The 22,032-nt window shown below is 42.1% G+C and overlaps 1 protein-coding gene and 1 long non-coding RNA gene across 3 annotated transcripts in view; both read left to right on the forward strand.

The window, feature by feature from the left end:
* The first annotated feature begins 748 nt into the window (after positions 1-748).
* On the forward strand, positions 749-5,877 carry LOC146760061 (uncharacterized). 2 transcript variants are annotated; one of them, XR_014948218.1, is made up of 4 exons: positions 749-888; positions 3,252-3,339; positions 4,857-4,968; positions 5,749-5,877. It is a non-coding gene; the product is annotated as an uncharacterized LOC146760061 (long non-coding RNA). The 2 variants fall into 2 exon arrangements; XR_014948219.1 differs by lacking the exon at positions 5,749-5,877 and adding an exon at positions 5,226-5,359.
* Positions 5,878-7,554: 1,677 nt separating this feature from the next.
* The window catches only part of LY75 (lymphocyte antigen 75), a 40,763-nt gene continuing 26,285 nt past the window's right edge, over positions 7,555-22,032 (forward strand). The window contains exons 1-13 of the mRNA XM_015868912.3: positions 7,555-7,733; positions 9,034-9,408; positions 9,808-9,981; positions 10,246-10,410; positions 10,930-11,040; positions 11,894-12,034; positions 13,304-13,492; positions 14,235-14,392; positions 14,768-14,878; positions 16,016-16,104; positions 16,461-16,633; positions 16,808-17,004; positions 17,801-17,943. Coding sequence (XP_015724398.1) covers positions 7,649-7,733; positions 9,034-9,408; positions 9,808-9,981; positions 10,246-10,410; positions 10,930-11,040; positions 11,894-12,034; positions 13,304-13,492; positions 14,235-14,392; positions 14,768-14,878; positions 16,016-16,104; positions 16,461-16,633; positions 16,808-17,004; positions 17,801-17,943 — 2,111 coding nt within the window. The 5' untranslated portion in view covers positions 7,555-7,648. The remainder of the gene's footprint in view (positions 7,734-9,033; positions 9,409-9,807; positions 9,982-10,245; positions 10,411-10,929; positions 11,041-11,893; positions 12,035-13,303; positions 13,493-14,234; positions 14,393-14,767; positions 14,879-16,015; positions 16,105-16,460; positions 16,634-16,807; positions 17,005-17,800; positions 17,944-22,032) is intronic.

Here is a 22,032-nt window from a genome sequence, read left to right on the forward strand (position 1 = left end):
TCTTCTCAGTGGTCTCCAACGAGGGTACAAGATGTATGTTAGCCTGTCCTGATTAAGTGAAGTTCTTTTTAAAACTAAAAAGATTTCTTACTTTGATGGTGGTCAGACACTGGAAGAGGCTGCCCAGGGAGGCTGTGGAGTCTCTGTCCTTGGAGTTACTGTAAATGTGATTGAACACAGCTGTGGGCACCCTGCTGTAACCGACCCTTCTCTCTAAGCAAGTGGTTGCACTAGATAATCTCCAGAGATCTGGAGTTAACAAATGTTGTATAATTAGACTTCATAGCTTAACATCTGCTGTAAAGCCAAGAGTCTAGAAGCTCGTTAGTGGTTAGTACATGGGCAGAGCACTGCAGATCTGTGTCATAAGGGACTATGCTCTTGTGTACTATCTTCAGCATGTTCTCTCTCATGTTCTGCATCAGGTACATGAAACCAGCTCACCTGAACTACTGTGTAGTGATGAAAAGCTGATAGCAACGCTCTCATAGTCTCTCCCTGGTTTACCCATAGTGTTGAGCACAAGTAGAAGTTCTCTAAACTCATTTGTATGCACTGTCCACCCACAAACTTTATCTTGTTGTGAGTGCTGAGTCACAGACAGGTAGTTCTTGTTCAAGTTGCAGCCTCATGTAAGCTGTGGGTAATAATAAAAGATATTTCAATCTCACTCTCAGTAATGATAAAGCTAAGGTACAAATAATTTCTTTACAGCAGAACCCCCCTCAGATCAACAGAAAGAAGCAAACAAGTTCCTTTTGGGAATGCCTGATGATCTGTTCTCCCAGTAGCTGTCATCCTGTTCAAGAAATCACTGGTGGACCATATCAACCAGATTACTTTTGTCCACATGCTTGCTGACCTTGTCAAAAAGCTCTCAAGAGGAAGGTAAATACTAAGTTTAGAGATTGTGTTGACGCTGCCCAAACAGGTCCTATTTATCCAGCTGTGCACCAACTCTGGCCCTTATTGCTCTTTCTGCAGCTTTGTCTGGTTCAAAGGCCTGATGGCTTTCAGCATCACCCACCTTGTCTCACTCCTTTTTGCCCCCAGTATAATTTTAGAAATTGGTGTCATGCTACTGCTCCCCATGCTCAGAGAAAGTTTATGTGCTGCTATTAGTTGCACTCCCATAGGAAGCTCAGCTCAGGTGTGTAGCGTAGCTCCTGGGGATTTTTACTCCACATGTTTTAGGTCACAGCTGTTCCCAATCAGCTCGGCTTCAGGCAAAGGCTCTTCTGACTCCCTCAGAAAGAAGTGTTCAACTACAGGAATCACCTGCTTATTGCAGTGTGTGCATGCATAAACATGTGGTTTTCTCAACAAATATTTTGGCCTCTCTTCTCTTTTACTCTGCAGATGTCTTTGGTCCATCAGACTCCGGTGGTCTTGGTCTTGATATATCTGAAAATGATTTAAATATTAGTTCTGATTTCTCATGCTAGCTGCTGTTCCCACTTTTTCTTGCTCTGTCACTGTGTTTTCCTTTTAATGTATCAGTGACTCTGGCCTGTGGTTTTTCAGTTGGAGATGAATTCAGTTTCTTGTTTCTGATGGACTGTCTTGTGGTCACGCTATCCTGTGTCTGCTTTCTTTTAGTGCTTCTCAGGACGTTAGCAGCTGTGCTGCATATCCATAACATTTCGAGCTGCTCCTTTCTGTTTCCTTTTCACAAGTTTTGTCATGTCTGTGTCTCTGTTCTTTTTGAAGCTGGGTGTAGCTGCTGTAATGCTTGGACTTTCTTAAACCTGGGGAATTCTGAATGTATGCACCAGAACAGCAACCCCAACCGTAAGCAGAAGATCTAGCATAAGATCTTGCACACTAATGAGGACCAAATGAAAGACTCTTCCATGACTTCCTTGTCCAACTGCTCTGTGAAATTATATTGGTGGAGTGAAGGTTGTTATCCAAAGTACAATTTCTGCAGATTCAGCACTATGTACACTTAAAGATAGCATTTCAGTCCATGCAGAGCCCGTGTCACCTGGTGGGCTATTGCTACGTTGCTTTGATTTCAGCGATCACCAGCAAAGTCCCTACTTTATACGAGCCAAAGTGACTCTGATGTTTTCCATTTATTTTATGTTTTGGTACTGTGATGTCCAATGTGCCTAGTATGCCACTGTCTTCCTCTAAAATTTCCCTCAATTTTTTCCCTGTAGTTTCAACATTTTTGTTGTCATTGGTGTTATTTCTTTCCTCATTGCTATTTACAAGGCACTCTGTCCATTTCCTGCTCACTATTTGTGCTCTCTAGTCTCTTCTGCACTCAACAAAAGCAGAATTTCTATGCCCTTGCTCATGGCAAATTGCTGATTCTCAACGCAGGCTGCTTTTCAATTATAGGTCAGTCATATTCTTCATGACTTCAAGTGCCAGACATGTAACCCCCAGTAAGTCCATCCTTTCCACACAAGCTCTTTTAATCCCAGATGTGCTCCTCATCAGTCTGAAATGTTTCTCTTTTTACCATCCTCTCCGTGGCACTTTGGAAATTTGCTCCTTGCTAGTCACATGCACAGGGAAGTGGGGATAGCTCTGCTGAGAAAGTCCCATCCGTGTTGTCCTCCAACAAGGTGAATTTGCCTCCAGAAGGGCGTGAGAGAAGATAAACCACAACTTCCTTCTCCTTTTAGGTAGTCGAGTCCCTTCCTCTTTTAGAGAACTGATGTGCTTTGCATGGTTAAGGACAAAAAGAACCCCATCAGTCTTTCATTTAATTTCAAAAACCCTTCTACCCAAATGAGTTTTTATTTCCTTAAGAACACTGCCCAAATCAAAACTGATGAACTTTTAAATCATCCCTCCAAACTGAGGTGTTTTGTTTTGTTTCTTTGCATTAAGTTTATTGTCTTGCAAAATATTGAGTAGCCAGATCCCACAAACATATTATGAAAAATGATCTTACATTACAACAGAAAATAGGTTTTGAGGAGATAGCGAACGTATTAACTGTCAGTGGAACTACTATGCTGAGCTTCCATTAACAACCTACAGTGCGGTGTCACAAACCTTTACTTAAAGTGCTGCAAAAAATGTATCATTCAACACTCACTTTAGGGTTTTTAGCAGTTCTCAGAATGTTAAAGCACTGCTTCTATTGTTTTGTTGTTGTTCCAAGTGCACATAGAATGTCAGAGCCAAACCAATGCATGCAGAAGACATTCCCCACCATAAAGAGAGGAAGGTGCAGAGGAGTGGATGTGTCCACATCCTTTCTTTGTCCTGTTTCTCAATCCTGTTTCTAGTATTTCAGGAAGCCTAATCTGAGTCTGAATATGCAGCAGGACAGAACTTGGCAGTCACTTTTGAAAGAAGGCTCGTATTACAATAAAGGTTTGTAATTCCTTTTTATGAATCCTGGAAATTACCTACTGTGTTTCTGTGTGCTGGGAGAAAGCACTCTAAAATGCTGTAGTAATATCAAGTATATTTTTCTTTAAACGCTGAAACTTTAGGAGAGTAAGGATTCCTAACAATAACAGACCCTTCAAACCCAACTAAGAACTCAAAACCTTGGAACTCATCCTAGAGGTTCGTGTAGATTGTTAATGAAAGGCAAAGAATATATAAAAGTTCAGATTGTGTGGTTTTGTCATAACCTGATTGTAACAGTGACCATTTCATAATATGCTAGAAGGGTAGACTGCTGCAACAAGAAATCTAAAGAAACAGTAGAGAAAAACTGTTTTTCTTTCTGCTCCCATTTTGCTAACAGCTAAATATTCATTAATATTTTAAAATAATTAAGCCTGCAAAAGCCAGATAAAATAGCAAACCAGCAAACAGGGTAAGTGTCCACAAAGAAAAGACCATCCAGGTGGAGTTAATGCAACAAAACAAAAAAAATAACCAGAGTGTTGCTTAAAGATTTTCTCTGATCTCTCTGCACCCAGATCAGCAGCTGGATGGATGCCTGTTAGCTCTCCTTTCAGTTTTGTTGTTTATTTTTCCACCAACACCTACGAAATTAACTAAGCTGAACTGTTTTTGTGTGTCAAAAAAGAATCATTTGTCTTTTGGCCATACTTAGAGTATTAGTTGCAGTTCTCTGAGTTTCTGTTTCGTTAAAGTACCTTTACACGTGCCCAGGGCTGGTATCTTCAAGGGCTAGCAGGCTCTCTACTAAAACCAGAGACGTGTTAATACTGAACTTATAAGCAGAATCTAGGTAGGAACAAAATATTTTCTCCTCCAGCAAATCTCTCAAGCCTTCATCTGTTTTGCTTTGTTACGTTTCCTGCGAAGGCCTGGATGTTGCAGGCACTGATGTTGCAAGGTAGAAAAGTAATAAACAACTCTTGTTCCTTGTTTAGATGTCCCAGTTTCAAAGTCACTTCTGAGGGGAGGCAAGAAATTACCATCTCCAAAGCCTCTTCCCACTCTTCGGAGATGCTGGAGGTAGCAAACCCTTTTCCAGCATTCACTTTGTGCTCACTGCCATGTGGGTGCTCTCAACCCAGCCAGAAAAACCAGATTACAAAGTGTTGATTGTAAAAGAGGGAGGAAGGCTGCTCAGGCAAAGTACCAATTTAGTGTGTGAGCAGAAGTGAGATGAGGTGGAGATTTATGTATAGACAGGTGCTGACACTTTCTGCAGTTAATACTATTGTTATAAACATATGGGTGCTATAAACATATGGGTATAAAAGCAAAGAAGATGTCTGTTGATGAACAAGAAAGACTACTAGAAATAAAAGGCTCTTAGTCATGATGTTGGCACCTCCAAAGGCTTTTTGACTGGAAAGGCAAAGTCATCTGCTTGGAAGCAGAAGGAAAGGATGCTGTGCGTTTATGTCAGCTCTGCTGTAGAGTCTCTCAGAACCTGAAGTTCTCTATTTGTTTCTCTCTAGGCATGCTTGAAGTCTGCTCTGCTGTGTGTACTGCTCTGCAGTGAGCTGTAGATATGGATGGGGATGTGAAAGCATCTGTGGTTTGCAATACAGAAACTTTGCCTGTTATGCTGTGAGTAACATTCACATAGCAGTCCACATCAAATGCAGAAACCTCATTGATAATGCCAGCATTATCCTTTTAGAAATAGTCCTTTACACTGCTTTAATTTTGATAAGCTTTGTACAGAACACTGTACAAGACTTCTGAAGGTTATCATATGACACAAATGCACAGATGTTATCTCCTGTGCTATTTCCTCCTCTATACTGGTTTGTTGGTTGGTTTATTGGCCTTGTTTGCTTCACTGGTTTTATTTTCATTTGCAGAGTAATCATCCCAGGTACAACCATCTACGCTGAGGAATTACTTTCTCATTCTCCTTTGCAAAATCTGGTGTAATTAAAGCAGGAGACACATCTCTTCTGTAAGGGAGAGGCACATTATTTAGGTGGGAGGGCCAGCGAGTTCAGCAGAGAGAAGGCTTGTTGAATTAATGCCTTTGAAAGCTGGCTTCCTTAGCAAGAGTTGTGCAGGAGCAGGGCACTGTCAGTCCTTTGCTGTAGTGGCATCGGAATGTATAGAACCTGATTAGGCAAACTGCACAGAGTACAAGTTCACCAGCAGGTTCACAACCATGAGCTTTTAGCTGATCGTTTCCACAGAACATTGTCCTGCAATTTTTCTTTAATCTTAGTAGAAGAGTAAAAAGAAACAACCAAACAGAGTATGTGGGTTTGTTTGTTTTTTGTATGTCCTTGATATAAAAAAATAGCAAAGCTACTAAATATACAGTGTATGGTTTTCAGTAACTTTTTAAGTTAAGTTTTTAAACTTCTGTCATCAAAATAGAGCCTTCTTGAATTGTGCTGGTTCAGTAAAGCACTTGTATGGATCTGAGTCTGCATATCCTCTCCTGCCTGTTGCTTGGCTGGGGAAGAAGGGAACTATGCATTTCTGCTACGTGTTCAGTAAGTATGTGCTGTACTCTGTTAGTTTTGAAGCTAAACTCCTCTCTGTGATAAAACTGGGGTGGCTGGTTATTACATCCAAAATAGCATACAGGTGGGAGGGTTCATGAGGATGCAGGGATCACACCCAGTGCTTCTTATTGTGATGTTTTATTTAAGAAGTGGCACACCACCTCACCAACGTGTTTTACTTTCAGTAGCTTGCTTTTCTATCAGCGGGGAATTTCTGCCTCCTACTCTCTGTGTGGAGACATGAGTGCTCTGCTCTACCACTTTTGCATAGGAGAGCCTCACTTTTGTTGCAGCTGTGGAACCTCTTTCTACTTGAAACCAACTTCTAGTATAGCCCCTGCCTCTGCAGCCAGGTCTGGCTCTGCAGCTCCCAGCAGCATGGAGCACTCACTTACTTACAGATGCCTGGTTTTGTTCACCTCTTTCAGCCCAGTTCCCAACACCCTCACTCCTGCCTTCCCCGGGTGGCCAGATTCCTGCGTGATGGGCACATCTGAAACACATAAAGCAGGCTGCGTGCTGCCCTGCCCAACTCAGTGAAAATCTAATGTTTCTCTCCCTGAACGACTTCTCCTCTCAGCCTAATCAAAATAGATGTTTCATAGCCAAAATGCTTTTTCCTTGCAACTTTGCAAACGCTTTCTTGCACAGCTGGGGTTGTAGCCTTTCCAGGTCAGCAATGAATCACTGAATCACAGGCTACAGCCGGGCACAATTTTATTTCACATACTTTCTGTCAGCTCTCCTTTCTCTTTGCCTCCTTTGAGCCAACTGGTTGCCCGTCTCTTTGTGCTTTTATTTTTGGTTTCTGCAACTTCCTGTCCTCAGCATCATCACTTTCTCAGCAGCAGCTACTTCAGCTGCTCCCATCCCCACCTCCTCCCCCTTCCTTGGCACAACCAGATCAGCCTGCTGCAATTTTACTTTCCAGTGACTTGAAAATGCCAACTCTTAGAAAGCACAGCAGCCACTGTGACCTATGGGGATCACGTATAGGCAGTGTTTGTGGGCAAGGCCTTTTGGCACACCCTATGGGCATGGCGTGTGGGCACAGCGGGTGTTGGCACATGCCATGGGGATGGTGTGGGCACGGTGGGTGCTGTCAGCAGAGCCCTCACACCACAACGCAGCCCATGGCCATGCTGCTGGGAGGGCTGAGGGGTTCTATATGCAATTTGTGATGTAACCCACTTCCCATTTTTTTACTTTGACATCTGCTGTTATTGGTGTTGCCTTTTCTTCTATTGCTTTTTAAAAACTTTTAACTCTTGTTGCTGTACACCAGTTAGATCATGTTCATCACTTTTTCACTCTTTGTCCTCTTGGAATTTCCACTTAATTTCCTTTTTAGTTTCTTTTTTTTCTTTCTTTTTTTTCTTTTTTTTTTTTTTTTTTTTTTTTGTTACTTTTCTTGGATTCTATAGGGATAACTGTCAGCTTTTTCTTTTTCGTTGTTTTTTTTCCCCTCCATTTTGCAAAGCTTTTCTCCTCACTCCTCTTTTCCTTTCACCTTCCCTCTTTTTCTTCTCCTCATTCCCTTCGTTTTTCCCATCTTCTCTTTATTTTCCCTCTCATCTCCCCACTCCTCTTCCCCTACCCTCTGCCCAGTTCCCGCAGCGTCAGCCCCGCTCCGTCCCGCCCCAAACTCTGATCTGCAGTTCTGCTGACAACAAGTGACGCTTAACGGGGCGGTCCAATCGTTGGGCAGCCGGCGGCGGGGCGACTCTCCCCTTCTAACAATCCCGCTGTGCGCGTCCCACTGCGGGACCATGGGACGGGCTGCGGGACGCTGCGCGGCCGCTTGTTGCTTCGCCTGGTTGTTCGCCTGCTGCGCAGCACGCCGGGACGACTCGGGTAAGGAGGGAACCCACCGGGAGAGGGGGAGCCGCGGTGCTGGGCAGGAGCAGAAGTTTGGACGGCTGGGAGAGGGGAAATGCAATGAGGGACGGCGGATCGCTGCCCTGCGCCGTCTAGGAACGTCGTGGCAGATCGTCAGTGTGTTTTTAGCTCTGAGTTTTGCACGTACAGGAGGGAGGAAAGGTTACAGAGCCGTCCCGAAAGCGGGTCGGAGCGCTGACCCGCAGCAGACGGCTGGTGCTGAGCGGGGGCACCGCGGCTCGGGACGGTCCGCGTCGGAGCGAGCTGCTGTGCTGGGAGGTCTGGTGTGGGAACTGAAGGTTCTGTGGGGATATTTTAAAGCGAAGTGGCTTTTTTCTGCATGTAAGAATGAAAGTTAGATGGGAAGAAGTGAAAGAAGAGCGAAGAGAAGGAAAATCAGAGGTGGGGCGTGGGGAGCGGTAGGAGCGGAGCGGAGAATGAAAAGCGAAAGGGAGGGGAGCGTTGGGGAAGCGCAGGGTAGAAAGGGCCCGCAAAGGCAGAGCTGGTTGGCTGGGGCCGAGAATTAGTGGGGAGGGTCGGTTAAAGCGTGCACCTCCGGCCAGGGAGGCCTCGGGGCTCTGCCGTGCGCTCGGCCGGCCCGGTTCCGCAAGCTGCTTGGCACTGCTGCGGTGGAAAATTCCCGGTGTACTGGGAAGTTAGTGGTAAAATTCACTGAATAACAGCGTTGAGTATTTTCCTTGCCGTTCAGCCAAGCCTATTATTAACTCACATTAATAATAATAATAAAAAAAGTAAAACCACGCAGTAGGAATGCGATTGTCGGTGAATGGTTGTGAGGGACGAAGCGCTACTCAGCAGATTCCTCCCTTAAACACCCGAGTGACAGCACTGCTGGGCCCGGACGGCACAGCTCCGGCTGCCGGGCCGCTGTTGGAATTGCTTGCTAAGTGCGCGTTGATGTTCGTTGTGCTCTGGGCTGTGCTGAAACAGGGATTGATCCAGTCGGTACGTGTTAAAATTAGAGTCACTTTCATCGACAGAATCAGGCATGGAAAACAGCCTCACTGTATCCCTTTGACTTCTGAAGAGATTTGTTTATTTTTTGTTCCTGAGGTAAAGAATACTTACTAAGGACAGGAAAATCTGCTTATTGGGAAGCTGCAGCTTATACGAGGAACAGTGCAATGTAAGGACAGCTGTTGTTGTATTTGCTGGTAGTGCACCTCGGAATGTGATCCAGGTTTTTTCAAAGAGCCTCCTCTGGAAGCGATACAGAGTCAGACCCATACGTGACCATTCACTTGTTCTTACACAGGCAGCGATGCGTTTACCATTAGGCACCACACGCTCAACAAGTGCATACAAGTTAAAAACTCACGGCTTGTGATAGATGACTGCAAAGAGACAAGTGAAGCTCTGTGGAAATGGGTGTCCCAGAGCCGCCTTTTCCATCTGGGCACCAAGCAGTGCCTGGGACTCGATATATTCACCAAATCACCATCCCGCCTGAGAATGGTGGACTGCAACTCAGACCTTCGGCTGTGGTGGCGGTGTGCTGATGGCTCTGTGGTTGGTGCATCTCAGTACAAGGTGACCGTCAAAAGTGCCTACGTAACAGTGAGCATGAATGCGTCAGACCAATGGAGAAGCGGCGACTCCTCGGGTGATATATGCCAGTATCCATACCGTGGTGAGTTCGTGCAGGGGTTTGGGTCGGGGCTTTCTGTTTGAGTTAAATTTCCCCCTGCTTATAGATTCTGAGAGCCTTTCTTCCTGCTTTGTGCAAATGACCTGGCTTCTAACAAGGCAGCGTGTTTGTCCCTGCCTTAGCAGAAAGGGGGAAGCACATTTCTGATGTGTTTTGCGGCACACAGAAGAAAAAGTACAAAAAAATATTTTCTCTCATTTTTTTCAGTTCTGGTATTGCTGTATATTATCTGTAACAACACGTTATTGTGTTTTAAGACCACTAGTGTGATTTGCATGCTTTTGAATTAACTATGTCAGTACAAGCAATGACTTTTACTTGGTGTCTTTTGCTCCCATAGACAACTTGTGACTAGTTCTCTACTTCTTTTTTACATTCCAGAGGTTTATACCAGAGATGGGAACTCCTATGGGAAGCCCTGTGAATTCCCCTTTCTGTACAACACGACCTGGCATCATGATTGCATTCAGGATGGGACACACACTGGTGGGAAATGGTGCGCCACGTCTGAAGACTATACTCGTGATGGAAAATGGGGAATCTGCTTACAGCCAGGTATACTGGGTTTTTAAATAGGCATCCTGAGAACATTCTGTGACTGCACATACATACAGTTCTGCCTCAGTGCAACAACTTGCTGTTAAGCCTGGTAATAACAGAGGTTAACAGCACTGACAGAACACCAGCACACATTTACTCTGCAGTATGTGTGATTTCAGTGTAAAAATCCATAGAGTGTTTGTTTGTTTGTTTGTTTGAAATATTCATGGTGTTTCAGTATACCTGTAGTTAGGAGTATATTCTGCTTCCTTTGCACAGTGGATGGCTGTCGTGATATCTGGGAACACGATGCAGGCTCTCAGCACTGCTACCAGTTCAATACCCAGTCCGCTCTTTCTTGGAAGGAAGCTTATATTTCATGTCAAAGGCAAGGTGGAGACTTACTTAGCATTCAAGATGCATCGGAGCTAAATTACATACAAGGTAGATGTAATTATTTGCATATTTTTATCAGGTAATATTGGTAAATAACATCAGTGAAGGCAGCATTCTAATTTCTGCCTTAAAATTCTTGGTTAAAACTTGTTCACCATTAAATGCCTTGTTGTATAATCTGTGTACTAAAGTGAGATTAGAGATTCACTTTGCAAGTGCTGTTTGTTTTTAATTTATCTGTGTGATTTCATTGGTCAGCTGTGCTTTGTATACCGAGTGTCATCCCCAGAATCTCAGATATAAGCCAGAGTGGCGTTTACTGGGGTGTAAGCACATCCATTGCACTGGTGTGTTAGCAGCATGCTGCAGTGATTTCAGGAGAAGTCTTCACCAATGTTCAGGGTTAGCCTGGAGGGGCTGTCAGTGTGCTTACGATCAGCTGTCAAATACTTGGAGGCACTTTCAGAGGACGTTTTTATTTTAGAGGAGAACAATAGAAGATGAATATTTTATACAAATTGTTTTCTTATGAAACAATAATAACAGTGTAAATGTGTATATACCCAGCTAAGGATGACATCGCTGAGATCTTCTGGATTGGCTTAAATCAGCTGGATGTTTCTAGAGGCTGGCAGTGGTCAGATCACAAACCTTTGAATTTTGTCAACTGGCATCCAGGTAATGACACTATTTAGAACAGGAACCAGCCTTTTATTTCTTCTCTTCTCTTCTCTTCTCTTCTCTTCTCTTCTCTTCTCTTCTCTTCTCTTCTCTTCTCTTCTCTTCTCTTCTCTTCTCTTCTCTTCTCTTCTCTTCTCTTCTCTTCTCTTCTCTTCTCTTCAGTATGATGTGGATATTGGTATGTGAGAGTCCTTGAGGTGTAATAGTAAGGAACACAAAGGTTAAGACCCTGGCCCTGTCTTCTCTGTTCTCTCCCATGGGGAATTTAGGTCTTTTCCTGCGTGAGACTGAACAAGTTCAATGCAGGGAAACAGGGCACAGGTTGGGCTTGCGTGAGGCTTCATAGAAAAGAAGTAAAGGTCCCATTGGAAGGGAACTTAGAAGGGAAGCTGGGGACTGCGGAACTTTTAGTCTGGGGCCTTGTCTGTTAAGGTAAGGGTTATGTTGAGAAACTGTGCAGAGCTATGTTTGGAGTTGATCTGTAAAGGAGCTGCCAAAGGAAACTGAGGGCTGCAGAAAGAATTCTCCCTTGAGATATTTCTAGTCTGGGAAAGTTCTCAGCCAAGGGTTTGTTGTATTGTAAACAGAACATTTTTCCTGGTGGTATGATTGAACACTGGCATAGAAGTCCCAATACCTTGATTCTGTAACTTTCTCTCTTTGAAAAAATTTTCTCTGGACCTGTGGAGAAGGGGTGCCTTCATTCAAAGCAAAAATGCTCTTCAAATGAGATGCTTTAATATGCAAAGCATATTATTGTATTGAAAAGCAAAAGCAAAAAAGAAAAGCAGTTACTGCCTGGCTGTTTGATAACTTGTACTCTTCTATTTTTCTTTCTTTCTGTCTATAGATATGCAGGATTTGTCCCCTCTGGATGGGACCAGCTGTGTGGCAATGAATGCTGCCTCAGGTCAGTGGCAGAGTTACCACTGTGGGAATCCGCTTCCATATGTTTGCAAGAAGTCATTCAAGGAGGTTTCAAACCTCACAGGTAGGACAGCTTTTGTGTTTGTTTTTGTATGTTAATGTGAGAGCAGTGCTCACTTATGCAATTGGTTTTTTTCCTCCCCAAGCCTTCTGAGGCATTACTGCCAAAACTCTTCACAGCAGCTTTGGGTCTTTTAGCAGACCAGAATCAGATTCTCTGTCTTCAGTGTCAAGATGATGCATCACAAACAGCTTTCATTCTTTGCAGCTTTCTCATTCATACACGAAGCATTTCCCAGTTCAGTCCCACCCTTTGTGCCATGCCTTTTTCAGACCTCCATAGCTTGTGTCTTCTCTCATATGCAGCTGAAAGTCTGGAACAGACAGTTGTACCTCAGACCTTTCAGTTGCTGCTTTAAACCTATTTCTCTCGCTGTTGGTGTTTATGAACATAAAATGGGACTTGCCTGGGGCTTGGATCAAACTGTTTAATTCAAATAGAAGTCATTAAATGGCCTTACTATGTTTTGAAACCAATCCCAGGAGTGGAAATCAAGAGTGCAAGAGCTGGTAACTTGCCCGGTGTGTAATCTTTATTGGATCTGTTACTTTTATCTTGTAAGAGCACGTGATGACACAATGGGAAAAACAGAACAGTTTAAAAGTTCTCTCCTCCACACATACACACCCACGATTTTACGTTTTGGAACAGAAAAGCTTTTAGCATATGACTTTTTCAGCATGCTTAAAAGAAGTTTGAATTCTCGAATATCTTAATTTGCAGAAGAAAAAATACTTGAATCTAAGCATCTGTTTCTTTGTGAGTTACTAAGAACTGGTCTTTCGCACGGTACTGCTGTGTGCTTTTATATATAAAATAATGCCCTAGGAAAGTGCAAACCCCTGCCAGATCAAAACAAGCAACTTTGTGTTGAAGCTGCTGTCCTGCAGTGAAGTAACTTGTTTTGCCTTTAGTTGCTTTTGAAATCTTGCTTACAGTTACTTCTAAGCCTTTTGCTTATAGCAAGACCAGCTTAGTATGAGTTATCTTGTTACTTCTGCTCCCACTAACTACTTTCTCCTTTTGCTCACCTCATGGCCCCAGTACGCTGCTAATCCCCATAACACTGCATGGTCAAGCTTATTTGCTTAACTGAATTGTGAGCCTGTCTTAAAACGTTAGCTGGGGGAGATGTGTTGTTTATCTGTGAATGTATTCTGGTAGCTGCCTTCAAGGTACTGCCAGATTTTAAACATAAAAAAAAAAATCCCAACACAATACACTGGTCAGTGTTAAATAAAAGCTTCTAATTCAGTTTCTCTTTGCTATTAGAGTTTTGGAGACACTTGGATACTCGCTGTGATGTGGGCTGGCTTCCCTACAATGGTTTTTGCTACATGCTGATAAACAACAAGGCATCTTGGAGTACAGCAGATCAGTTGTGCAAAGCAAATAAAAGTCACCTCATCAGCATACACTCACTGGCAGATGTGGAACTCATTGTTACGAAGCTTCATATTGGTGAGTTGGGAAAGTCGAGCACCAAGTGCTGTGCACCTTAAATTACAAACTTCTTTATGTGATCCGGTGTACGGTTGTGAGAATCTCCATCTCTAAATGAAAGTGTTAATGCCGTGCTTGTACCCAGAATGGTGCTGAGTGTCACTGCTCAGCCCTGGTCTCTCTCTATTTGTTCTTGTTTTAGTTAGATCTATTATATTCATGTATTTATTTAATTAATCAAAGAATCCTTAGAGTTGGAAGGGATCTTTAAAGGTCATCTAGCTCAACTCCCTTGCAGTGAACAGGGACACCTACCATTACATCAGGTTGCCCGGGGCCTGAACCAGCTTCTCCTTCAAAGTCTCCAGAGATGGAGCATCAACCACTTCTCTGGGCAACCTGTTCCAGTGAGCTATCCTATTTGTCTCATTTATAATGTCTAATACCTGTTTACTTTTCTCATTCAGACAGAATCATAGAGAGTTGGATTGGATTGTTGGCTGCTGGGTCATTGAACTGATAAACATGATTTGTACTTTGTGGTCTTCTGTTTTTGTCTGCTTTCTAAAATAGATTTTGATTGAGCTTAAAAAATAATCTGGGCTTGTCTCAAATTCCAGTTCTTATTATAATAAAAGCATAAATGCCACAGTATTTTAAGTAGAATATGAATTTAGTAAGATGAGGTTTCTGTCAGTCCTTTCAAGTCAGTTTGAGTATTTCTTTGAAACCTCTGTGCTGTCCCTGTTTTAAATTACAGATGCTAAAGAAGAAGTGTGGATGGGTCTGAGGAATGAAGATGTACCGACCTTGTTCAAATGGTCAGATCTCACAGATGTGGTTTTTACATACTGGGATCAGAATGAGCCAAATGTTCCTTTTAATGCCACTCCTAACTGTGTGTCCTATTCAGGCAAGGTAAGAATATGATGGTCTTTACTTATTTATTTTTAATCTCCTCTTTCCCTCCCCTTCATTCTCTCCATCATAGTCAAGTTGACATTGATGTATGTGAAATCCAAGGGAGATAAACCAGAATTTCTGCACTTGGCACCACCCTGAACTGCTCCTGTTTCAGACATGATCCAGTATTCTCCCATCTCCACATTTCAGCTCTCTTTCTTCCCTTCAAAGCTTTCACCTGTGCGTATAACCCAGGACATCCCACTTATAGTGTGCTTGGTACTGCAAGTAACAAAAGGCACTCTGGCTTTCCCACTCCTGAAAACTGAGCCCCTTCACTGTGTAAAGATCGGAGGATTTTAAATGCTCTTTTTCCTTTCCTTTGGACAGCTGGGGCAGTGGAAAGTCAAACCTTGTGAAGAAAACTTGAAATATGTGTGTAAGAAAAAAGGAGAGATTTTAAATGAAACAAAATCGGACAAAAATTGCTCATTGGATGAGGTAATGGGGAGTCTGTACATATTTTACCTTCCCTTCAGAAGCTTGCATTGTTACTTATTTTTCTCTACTTAGTGTTTTTGTAACATTTGTAAAATAAAACCTATGGTACATCTCAACTGAAAAGGGATCATTACCACCCTGTTTATGGGCAAAAGTGTTGAGGTTGGGTGCAGGAGGTGTATCTTATTCATTTGTTGGGAAAAAAAAATCTGGGTGTTTTAGTAGGTATGTTATCATTTGTGCCCTTTGTTTTGTAGTTTCTGCTTTAAATACGCTTTCTAAAATTGAGGCTAAGCAATTTGCAGTGTAAGGGTATGCAGAGAAAGCAGAAACATCATCTTTCTCATTTATCTATGTTTTACTTGACTCATCGCATTTCTTTGGCTCCACTAAGGTTGGTTCTTTATTTTCCTTAGCATAACATATTACGGTGCAAATAAGTCCTGAAGTCTTTTCCGTCTTAAACAATCTTGGGATGGCGTTATTAGTAACTTCAGAGTTATTTTGTTCTCTGTGTTGTTTTGTCTGAAACAGAAAATATGTTTTCCCCTTATCTTTCTGTACATCCTGGGGGTATTCATACTCTGGTCTCTTCAGTGTCTGCCAGGCACAGCTTTCTGTGCTGTTCAGTTGGCAGTGCATTGGCAAAGAGCACTTTAGTATTCCTTGAGATTTCAGTGTAATTAAGGTGAAAATATTTGAATAAGGGAGAATTTTTGTAAGTTCAAATGCTTACAGGAGAAAAGATGTTTTAAGTAAAGAAACACCAATAACACCCTTGTATCTTTCCTCTGCGTGAATCCTGATGTTTATGGAGCAGCATCAAAACTCCCATTGTTTTGAACAGGACGAGGCTGTCTCCCTTGTGTTCCTCTCTCTAAATACACATAGCAGTCAGAAGACACTGCAGAGTCAAGCTAGAACAGTGCCGTATTCTATTTCTGTGGTTACATTATTTCTTAGGGCTGTAAATCTGAGAGTTGATAATACTGGACCCTGTGTGTGATGCACTGTGATTCTTTTTTTTTATATGGTGTGCCAGCTTGTAGGCACCAACCAGTGTTAGCGATTTCTGTTCTGCAGATAATGCCTAAATGAAGCCGTTATGTGTTAGCATGTGTTTTCTTCTTTAATCAGGGTTGGGAGATGCATGGAAGCTACTGCTACAAGATTTTGAAGACGGAAGTTTCATTTGGAACACAGTGCAATCTTACAGTTACAAACAGGTGAAGCAAATCTCTGCAATTTACATGTGCGTTTTATAATAGGATCCTGGAGATACAGTCGTGAAACCTCTATCTGCTAAGAAGTGGTTTCAAACAGGAAAAAAATATATAGACTAATTGTTACCACAGAGAACTGATAAACTGTTTTCTAAGATGTGACAACAGCAAACCTACAGTGCGAAGCCTTCTTAGAAGTGTGTGAATTCACAGAGCCTGCTGTGACCCTGTGTTGAATACAGGACTGTCTGGGCAACTATTTCAACTAACTAATATAATACAGTGCCTGGTTTTCAGATTGACACAGTAGTTTCAGATGTCTTTCAGATACTGACTCAGATTAATCTGTGAATTTTCAGGTTTGAGCAAGAATTTATAAACAGTCTGATTAGGAAACACACCAAAGTTGAAGAAAAATACTTCTGGACTGGTTTGCAAGACATTAGCCAGTCTGGAATGTACTCCTGGGCTGAAGTGGATGGGGAAAAAAGTGAAGCTGTGACATTTACTAACTGGAACTCCTTGCAACCAGGTAAACAGAGCAGTTCAAAATAAGTAAAAAATGCTGTTGTTTTACATCCAGCAAGCATTGGAGCACAGTGTTATGGGACTCCAAGGATGAAGCAAAATAGTCATTCAGAAATCCTTGGATTTTTGGAAAACTAGACAACAGTGTTAAGTGTTTATCTGGTGGCTTAAATCTTAGAGTTCTCAGGAGGATGTGTGGCCATGTCCAGTGGGAAATCTCTTGGAAAGTGGGAAACTAAGGACTGTAAAACAACAAAAGCATTCCCTGTTTGTAAAAAATACATCGGGCTGCCCAAGGAACCAGAAGTGCTCCCAAAGCCATCTGATCCCTGTCCCCCTGGGTGGCATAATGGATCTGGCCTTGCCTGCTATAAGGTAAAGTGCTATTCCTATTGAATGTTAATTGTTTGTTATTGTCTTGCGACCATTTTGTGTCTGCAGTGAACTGTGATCAGTACACAGCTCATGTAGCAAGGTGTGGGAAATCTAGCTTAAATAACAGAGCTGTGAGCACAGATCCTGAATGGGTGGCTCTTGTGTTGTGCAGCATAGCTGTCCTTGCTCGGCCGATGGGGTGTGACTGCTGGCTCTGGCAGTTTCTCCAAATCTCTTGTTGACCAAGTGCAACATGCCTGTGCAGGGAGATCCTGCTGACGGGAACTGGCTTGGACTGAAGTCAAGAGGATCAAGTGGCTGAAGTGTATGAGCCATACGTTAAATTCTGATACATATAGGTAGCAAAGGAGGAAATAAAGAAATGTCTGCTCCTGCAGCACCCAAATGGTCACTAAAAATTGGGCTTTGTAGTTCACCCTGCATTTTGAAGAACGCCATCACTTAAAACACATAATTTGGCTTGCAGTTTTGGAATGAGTTGGGTGTTGTTTCTAAAATCTTTCTGGTAAAGAAAAACAGAGAAATTCTGCCATATGGAATACGCTGCATTTGAAACAAATTTTGTCAGCTAAACTTCAAAGTCTGACTGTTGTCAAACAAACTGAGAAATTAATTAAGAAGTCTGATTTAAAATCAAGCTTTCTCCCTTTGGGTATATTGATTATTAGTTCCAATATGGGGTGTCCATATTTGAGCAGTACAGCGAAGCTATAGAAACACTTATTGCTGGAAAAATGCTGTCATTTCTCTACTCTGATGGTTGGTTGTTGTGAAGTTCTTCCACAGTGAAAGAGTGCTGCGAACCAGAACTTGGGAGGAGGCGGAAAGGTTCTGTGAAGCACTCGGAGGCCATCTTCCCAGCTTCACTCATACAGAGGAAATCAAGGCGCTTCATTCCATCCTGAGAAAAATTATCAGGTAACAAAGCAGCCATGGGATACAGTTTTGATTTCAGTCGCACGCTGCTGTAAATTGTAAAGCTGCTGCTGACCCCAAATGGCAAGTATGAGATGGTGTACGTTGACTGTGTTTCCCACAGTAAAAACAGCTAGATGTGGCATTTGAACTGCTGGTTGTGTCGCTGCCTTCCTGGAAAATGTCAAGGGAGTACAGCTTGGGCAAATGTTTCACAGCACTCAGGGGAACACAAAAGAGAAGAGATGTACTTGGAGCATCTTCTTCTAAATCTGTGTTGTTTTAAGCGTTTCCTTTGCCGTGCTGAATTAGTTGCATCTGTTCTTAACTGATACTTTCTTCAGGGATGAGTTATTTGAGCTTTCCAGATAGGTCTCATCTTTATTCATGAAATGCTTCCCGACTAAGTTGAGTGCTATCTTTTGAAAACGTGAATAATGTAGTGTCCAGCAATCTGGTTGGCACAGATCCCGCTTGGCATAACTGCGCTAACGCTGTATGCGTGTGAGATGGGTGCGCTGAGTTTTCTGCTATCAACAAATTAAATGCTACATAATTTATGAATCGTAGGCTTTTTATTTAATCAAAGGAACTGTCACTGCAAAGCTTTATTAGGCACTGGTGTGATGTCAGATCATTGTGTAATATGTTTTTTTGATTGGCAGCCTGCTTTTTCAGAACTTTTGCCAGCTTAAGCTCGTGTGCTGCCAGTTATGTGATCTAAATTGATTTCATCAACAAGCAAAATCATAATTATTTTAGAAGCTGCCAACGTACAATGCTGTGATTAAACTTTAAAACTTGATGACTGGAGAGATGCCTTCTTGAAAAAAAAAACAGTGAACTTTTTTTAGAAGTGCATGTCATGAAAATTACTCACTGTTTGTGCTAAAAGACAAAACCAAATTCATATGCTCTATAAATAGATGGCTTTGCTTGTTTAAAGCCACTGTGACTCCCTTACTAAAGTGACTGAAGTCCCTGGAATAAAAGTTGGTGTGCAGATTATTTTTAGCAATGCATCTTAAACCAGTAACAAATGCTGTTGTAATGTTATACCTGATCTACTAGGGGATATGATTAAGGAATTAACTTCTTTTCTTACTTAGTACAAACATTTGGAAGTACTTTGCTGCTCACAGACCATCTCAGGAGGATTATTGTTAAGTTAATGGCCTTTTTCTTTTTTCATTTTTTTGGTTAGAAACTTAATGGTGGAAGCTTTTGTCATTCCAGAAAATCACCTGACTCATGATGCTAACAGTTCCCATATATCAGAAAACACAACAGCCTGAAGGAAAGGCAGTCCCAATACTCCAGTATTTTATTCTGCCAGAATTCTGATGTTCTAAGGGATAATACACTGAACCCAGTATATAAATATGGGATGATATTTTGAGCCCAGAGTAAACTGGCTTGCAGTCAGATTTATACCCATCAAATGCAACCCCCAAATGCTATACTTTTGTCTGGATTAACCTCTTCTGAAACATTGCAGAGCTTTCTGAAGAGAAATGTAACAAATTTGATGTTGTATAAGACGTTTTAAGTGTTTATTTAGACAATGTCATGAGGTGCTTATTAGTTATTCACACTTTTAAATTACACAGAGGTGGAGATTAAAAGGAGTATTTCAGAGATCAAGAGCAGTGGGTTGCTTGTCTGAAAATAAGCTCATTTGAAAAAGGAGGGAGGAAAAACAAAAGAATTATTTCACCAAGAGCAGTATGTTTAGGTACCTGGAAGAAATCATTGTAGGGTAATGTTAGGAGTGATCAGCCAGCAGGGCTTGTCCTGTGTTTACTCAATTCAAACTCTGACCTGAGGTATTCACTCAGTGTGGTTATTTCGGCTCAGGGAAGGAGCCACACCTTGGCTTTTTTGGTTTCGTTTTTTTCCCACTTGCACAGTTCTCCAGTGAGTCATTGAGAAGTGTTTGTTTTCAGATGTTAGCAAGAGTCAGTTTGGTTCACCAGGAAAAGGGCAGCCTGCCTAGTCCATTTTGTTCTTTACTCAGATTCCACCTTAGAGGCAAACAAGAACTAGGACAGCTTCAGCCAAGTCAGGCAATTGCCATTGCAAAGGAAAATAAATTTTGCCTGCCAGCCTTCCTGTCTGAAAGAAATATGAGATATCCTCTTTTTACTTCAAGGGACACGATACAGGCAGAGCAGATCATATTATCTTACTTTCATTCTACTAGGATTGTTTTTTCTGGGTTTATAGCTGGCAGCGGTGCAGGACATGAGGAGAGTAACAGCTTGGGTTGGCTACAAATACTATCACTGTGAGGACACCTTACTGAAGCAAAACCAGTTGCCTTCTTTATGCACAGCTGTTTCTGTAATGACACAGAATCTAGAAAGCCCTTTTGTCATGGGAGTTTGCAGGAAAAGACTGATCTTCATTCTTAGCATGCTTGACAAAACAGCAGTGTGACTGAGATGAAGTTCTTCTGTCAGAGTAGGTAATGAGCTGGATGGGAGGTTCAGTCAGTGGAAGCAGCCTGCTAGAGAGGGACGAACAGGGATCAAGTGGCTTCTTGCATATTGCTGTCAGAAGCATCAGTCCTTGAAGGCCCTGTGTTGGCCCAGGTGCATGTGTGTTAGTTACACTTTATCTTTTATCCAGAGTTATGAAGAGCATGGCAATTCACTTAGGCTCTTCATCTTGTGTTATTTTGTTTCAGCAGTTAGAATAGGACAGCAGGAAAGATACTGTTTCACATCACAATCACACTAATCTAAACAATATTTATCGACTCCTGCACAAGGTTGGCTTTTATGAAGTTCTAGTTCTGTATGAGAGATAAGCCAGTGGTATTCTGCAGGGATTACTGGAGATTTAGGGTCTTTTATTGTTAGCCAGTGGGAAGTCCATTATAAAGCACACGTTGCACCTATTTTCTAGGTTAAAGCTCAGTATAACCTAGATTTTAGAGGTCGTTCCAGGAATGTAGCTGAAAGGATGCTCTGGCAGACGTAAATCCATTTTGATAGCAGTCTGCAGGATGGGTTTGAAAAGCTTTACAGTGAGAACACAGATAAGTGAAGTACAAGCAGGTCCCTTGCTGCTAGCCAAGTTGTAGTAGAGGCTAATTTATACTTGTCTTACATGCTTAATGGCATTCTTTTCCATGATGATGTGACAGTATAATTTCAGGGGGTTATCAGAAGTCTTTACGTAAGCTTAGAAGTGTTGTCAAGAGCAGTGGAACAATTACTGAATTACATTCATTTCTAAAGAATTCCAAAATGTATCTTAACCTGCAAGTGCCCAATCAGCTGGAAAACCTTGTTATAACAGGCTTATAGTTGTGAACTATGGGATAGGCTGGAGAAATTCTTGACCTGGCATGCTTTGTTTTTAATTTTTCTTTGTTTACTTTGTAACATAGAAGCCTGTGCAAGTTGAAAGACTGAAAAGTCGTTCTGGTTCCTTGGTTTATTACAGCAGATACTTGTGAAATGAGTGTCTGGGACTTTCTTTTTAGCAGATGTTCCCCTGTGATGATCAGCTACTTGAATTGCACTTTGCCTGTTGGGGAGGACTAGGAAGGGAGGGTTAAGCGCTGTCTGGTTCATAGTTGGAAAGAACAATCACAGCAAAATAAGTCCTAAAGGCAAATTGCCAGAGGCCACTTAGCTGCTTGACAGCTGGTGGATGGCTCAGTTTCTGTCTGGAGTGATGCAGGGCATTTAAGCTGATGTCACTGAGGACTTTTTGCTGATATTAAAAGTCTTAAGACTGTTCAGTATGGTAAGATCACATTAGCGTGATCACACCATCACACTGATGTTAGAATGTAACACTGGAGTTGAGAGGCAGGAAAAAACAAAACAAAACAAACAAACAAATAAAAAAAAACCCAGAAAATAATGATTTGTTGGTGGTTGGTGCTTTTCTTCCTAACAGGAGCCCTACCAAGTAAAGCACCATAGTCCCTCCTGGATTTCACGTGCCTCACCTGCGTACTCCTGTGCTGTTGTTTCTCATAGGTTTGAGTCCCAAGGGCAAGCTTTAAGACCTGTTTTCATGAAGCCACTCTTGAAATTTGATTTTGATTTTTTTTTCACACTAGAGTGTTCAGGT

This window comes from Coturnix japonica, chromosome 7, assembly GCF_054131305.1.
Source record: "Coturnix japonica strain WE chromosome 7, WE-NBRP24, whole genome shotgun sequence".
Classification (NCBI taxonomy): Eukaryota; Metazoa; Chordata; class Aves; order Galliformes; family Phasianidae; genus Coturnix; species Coturnix japonica.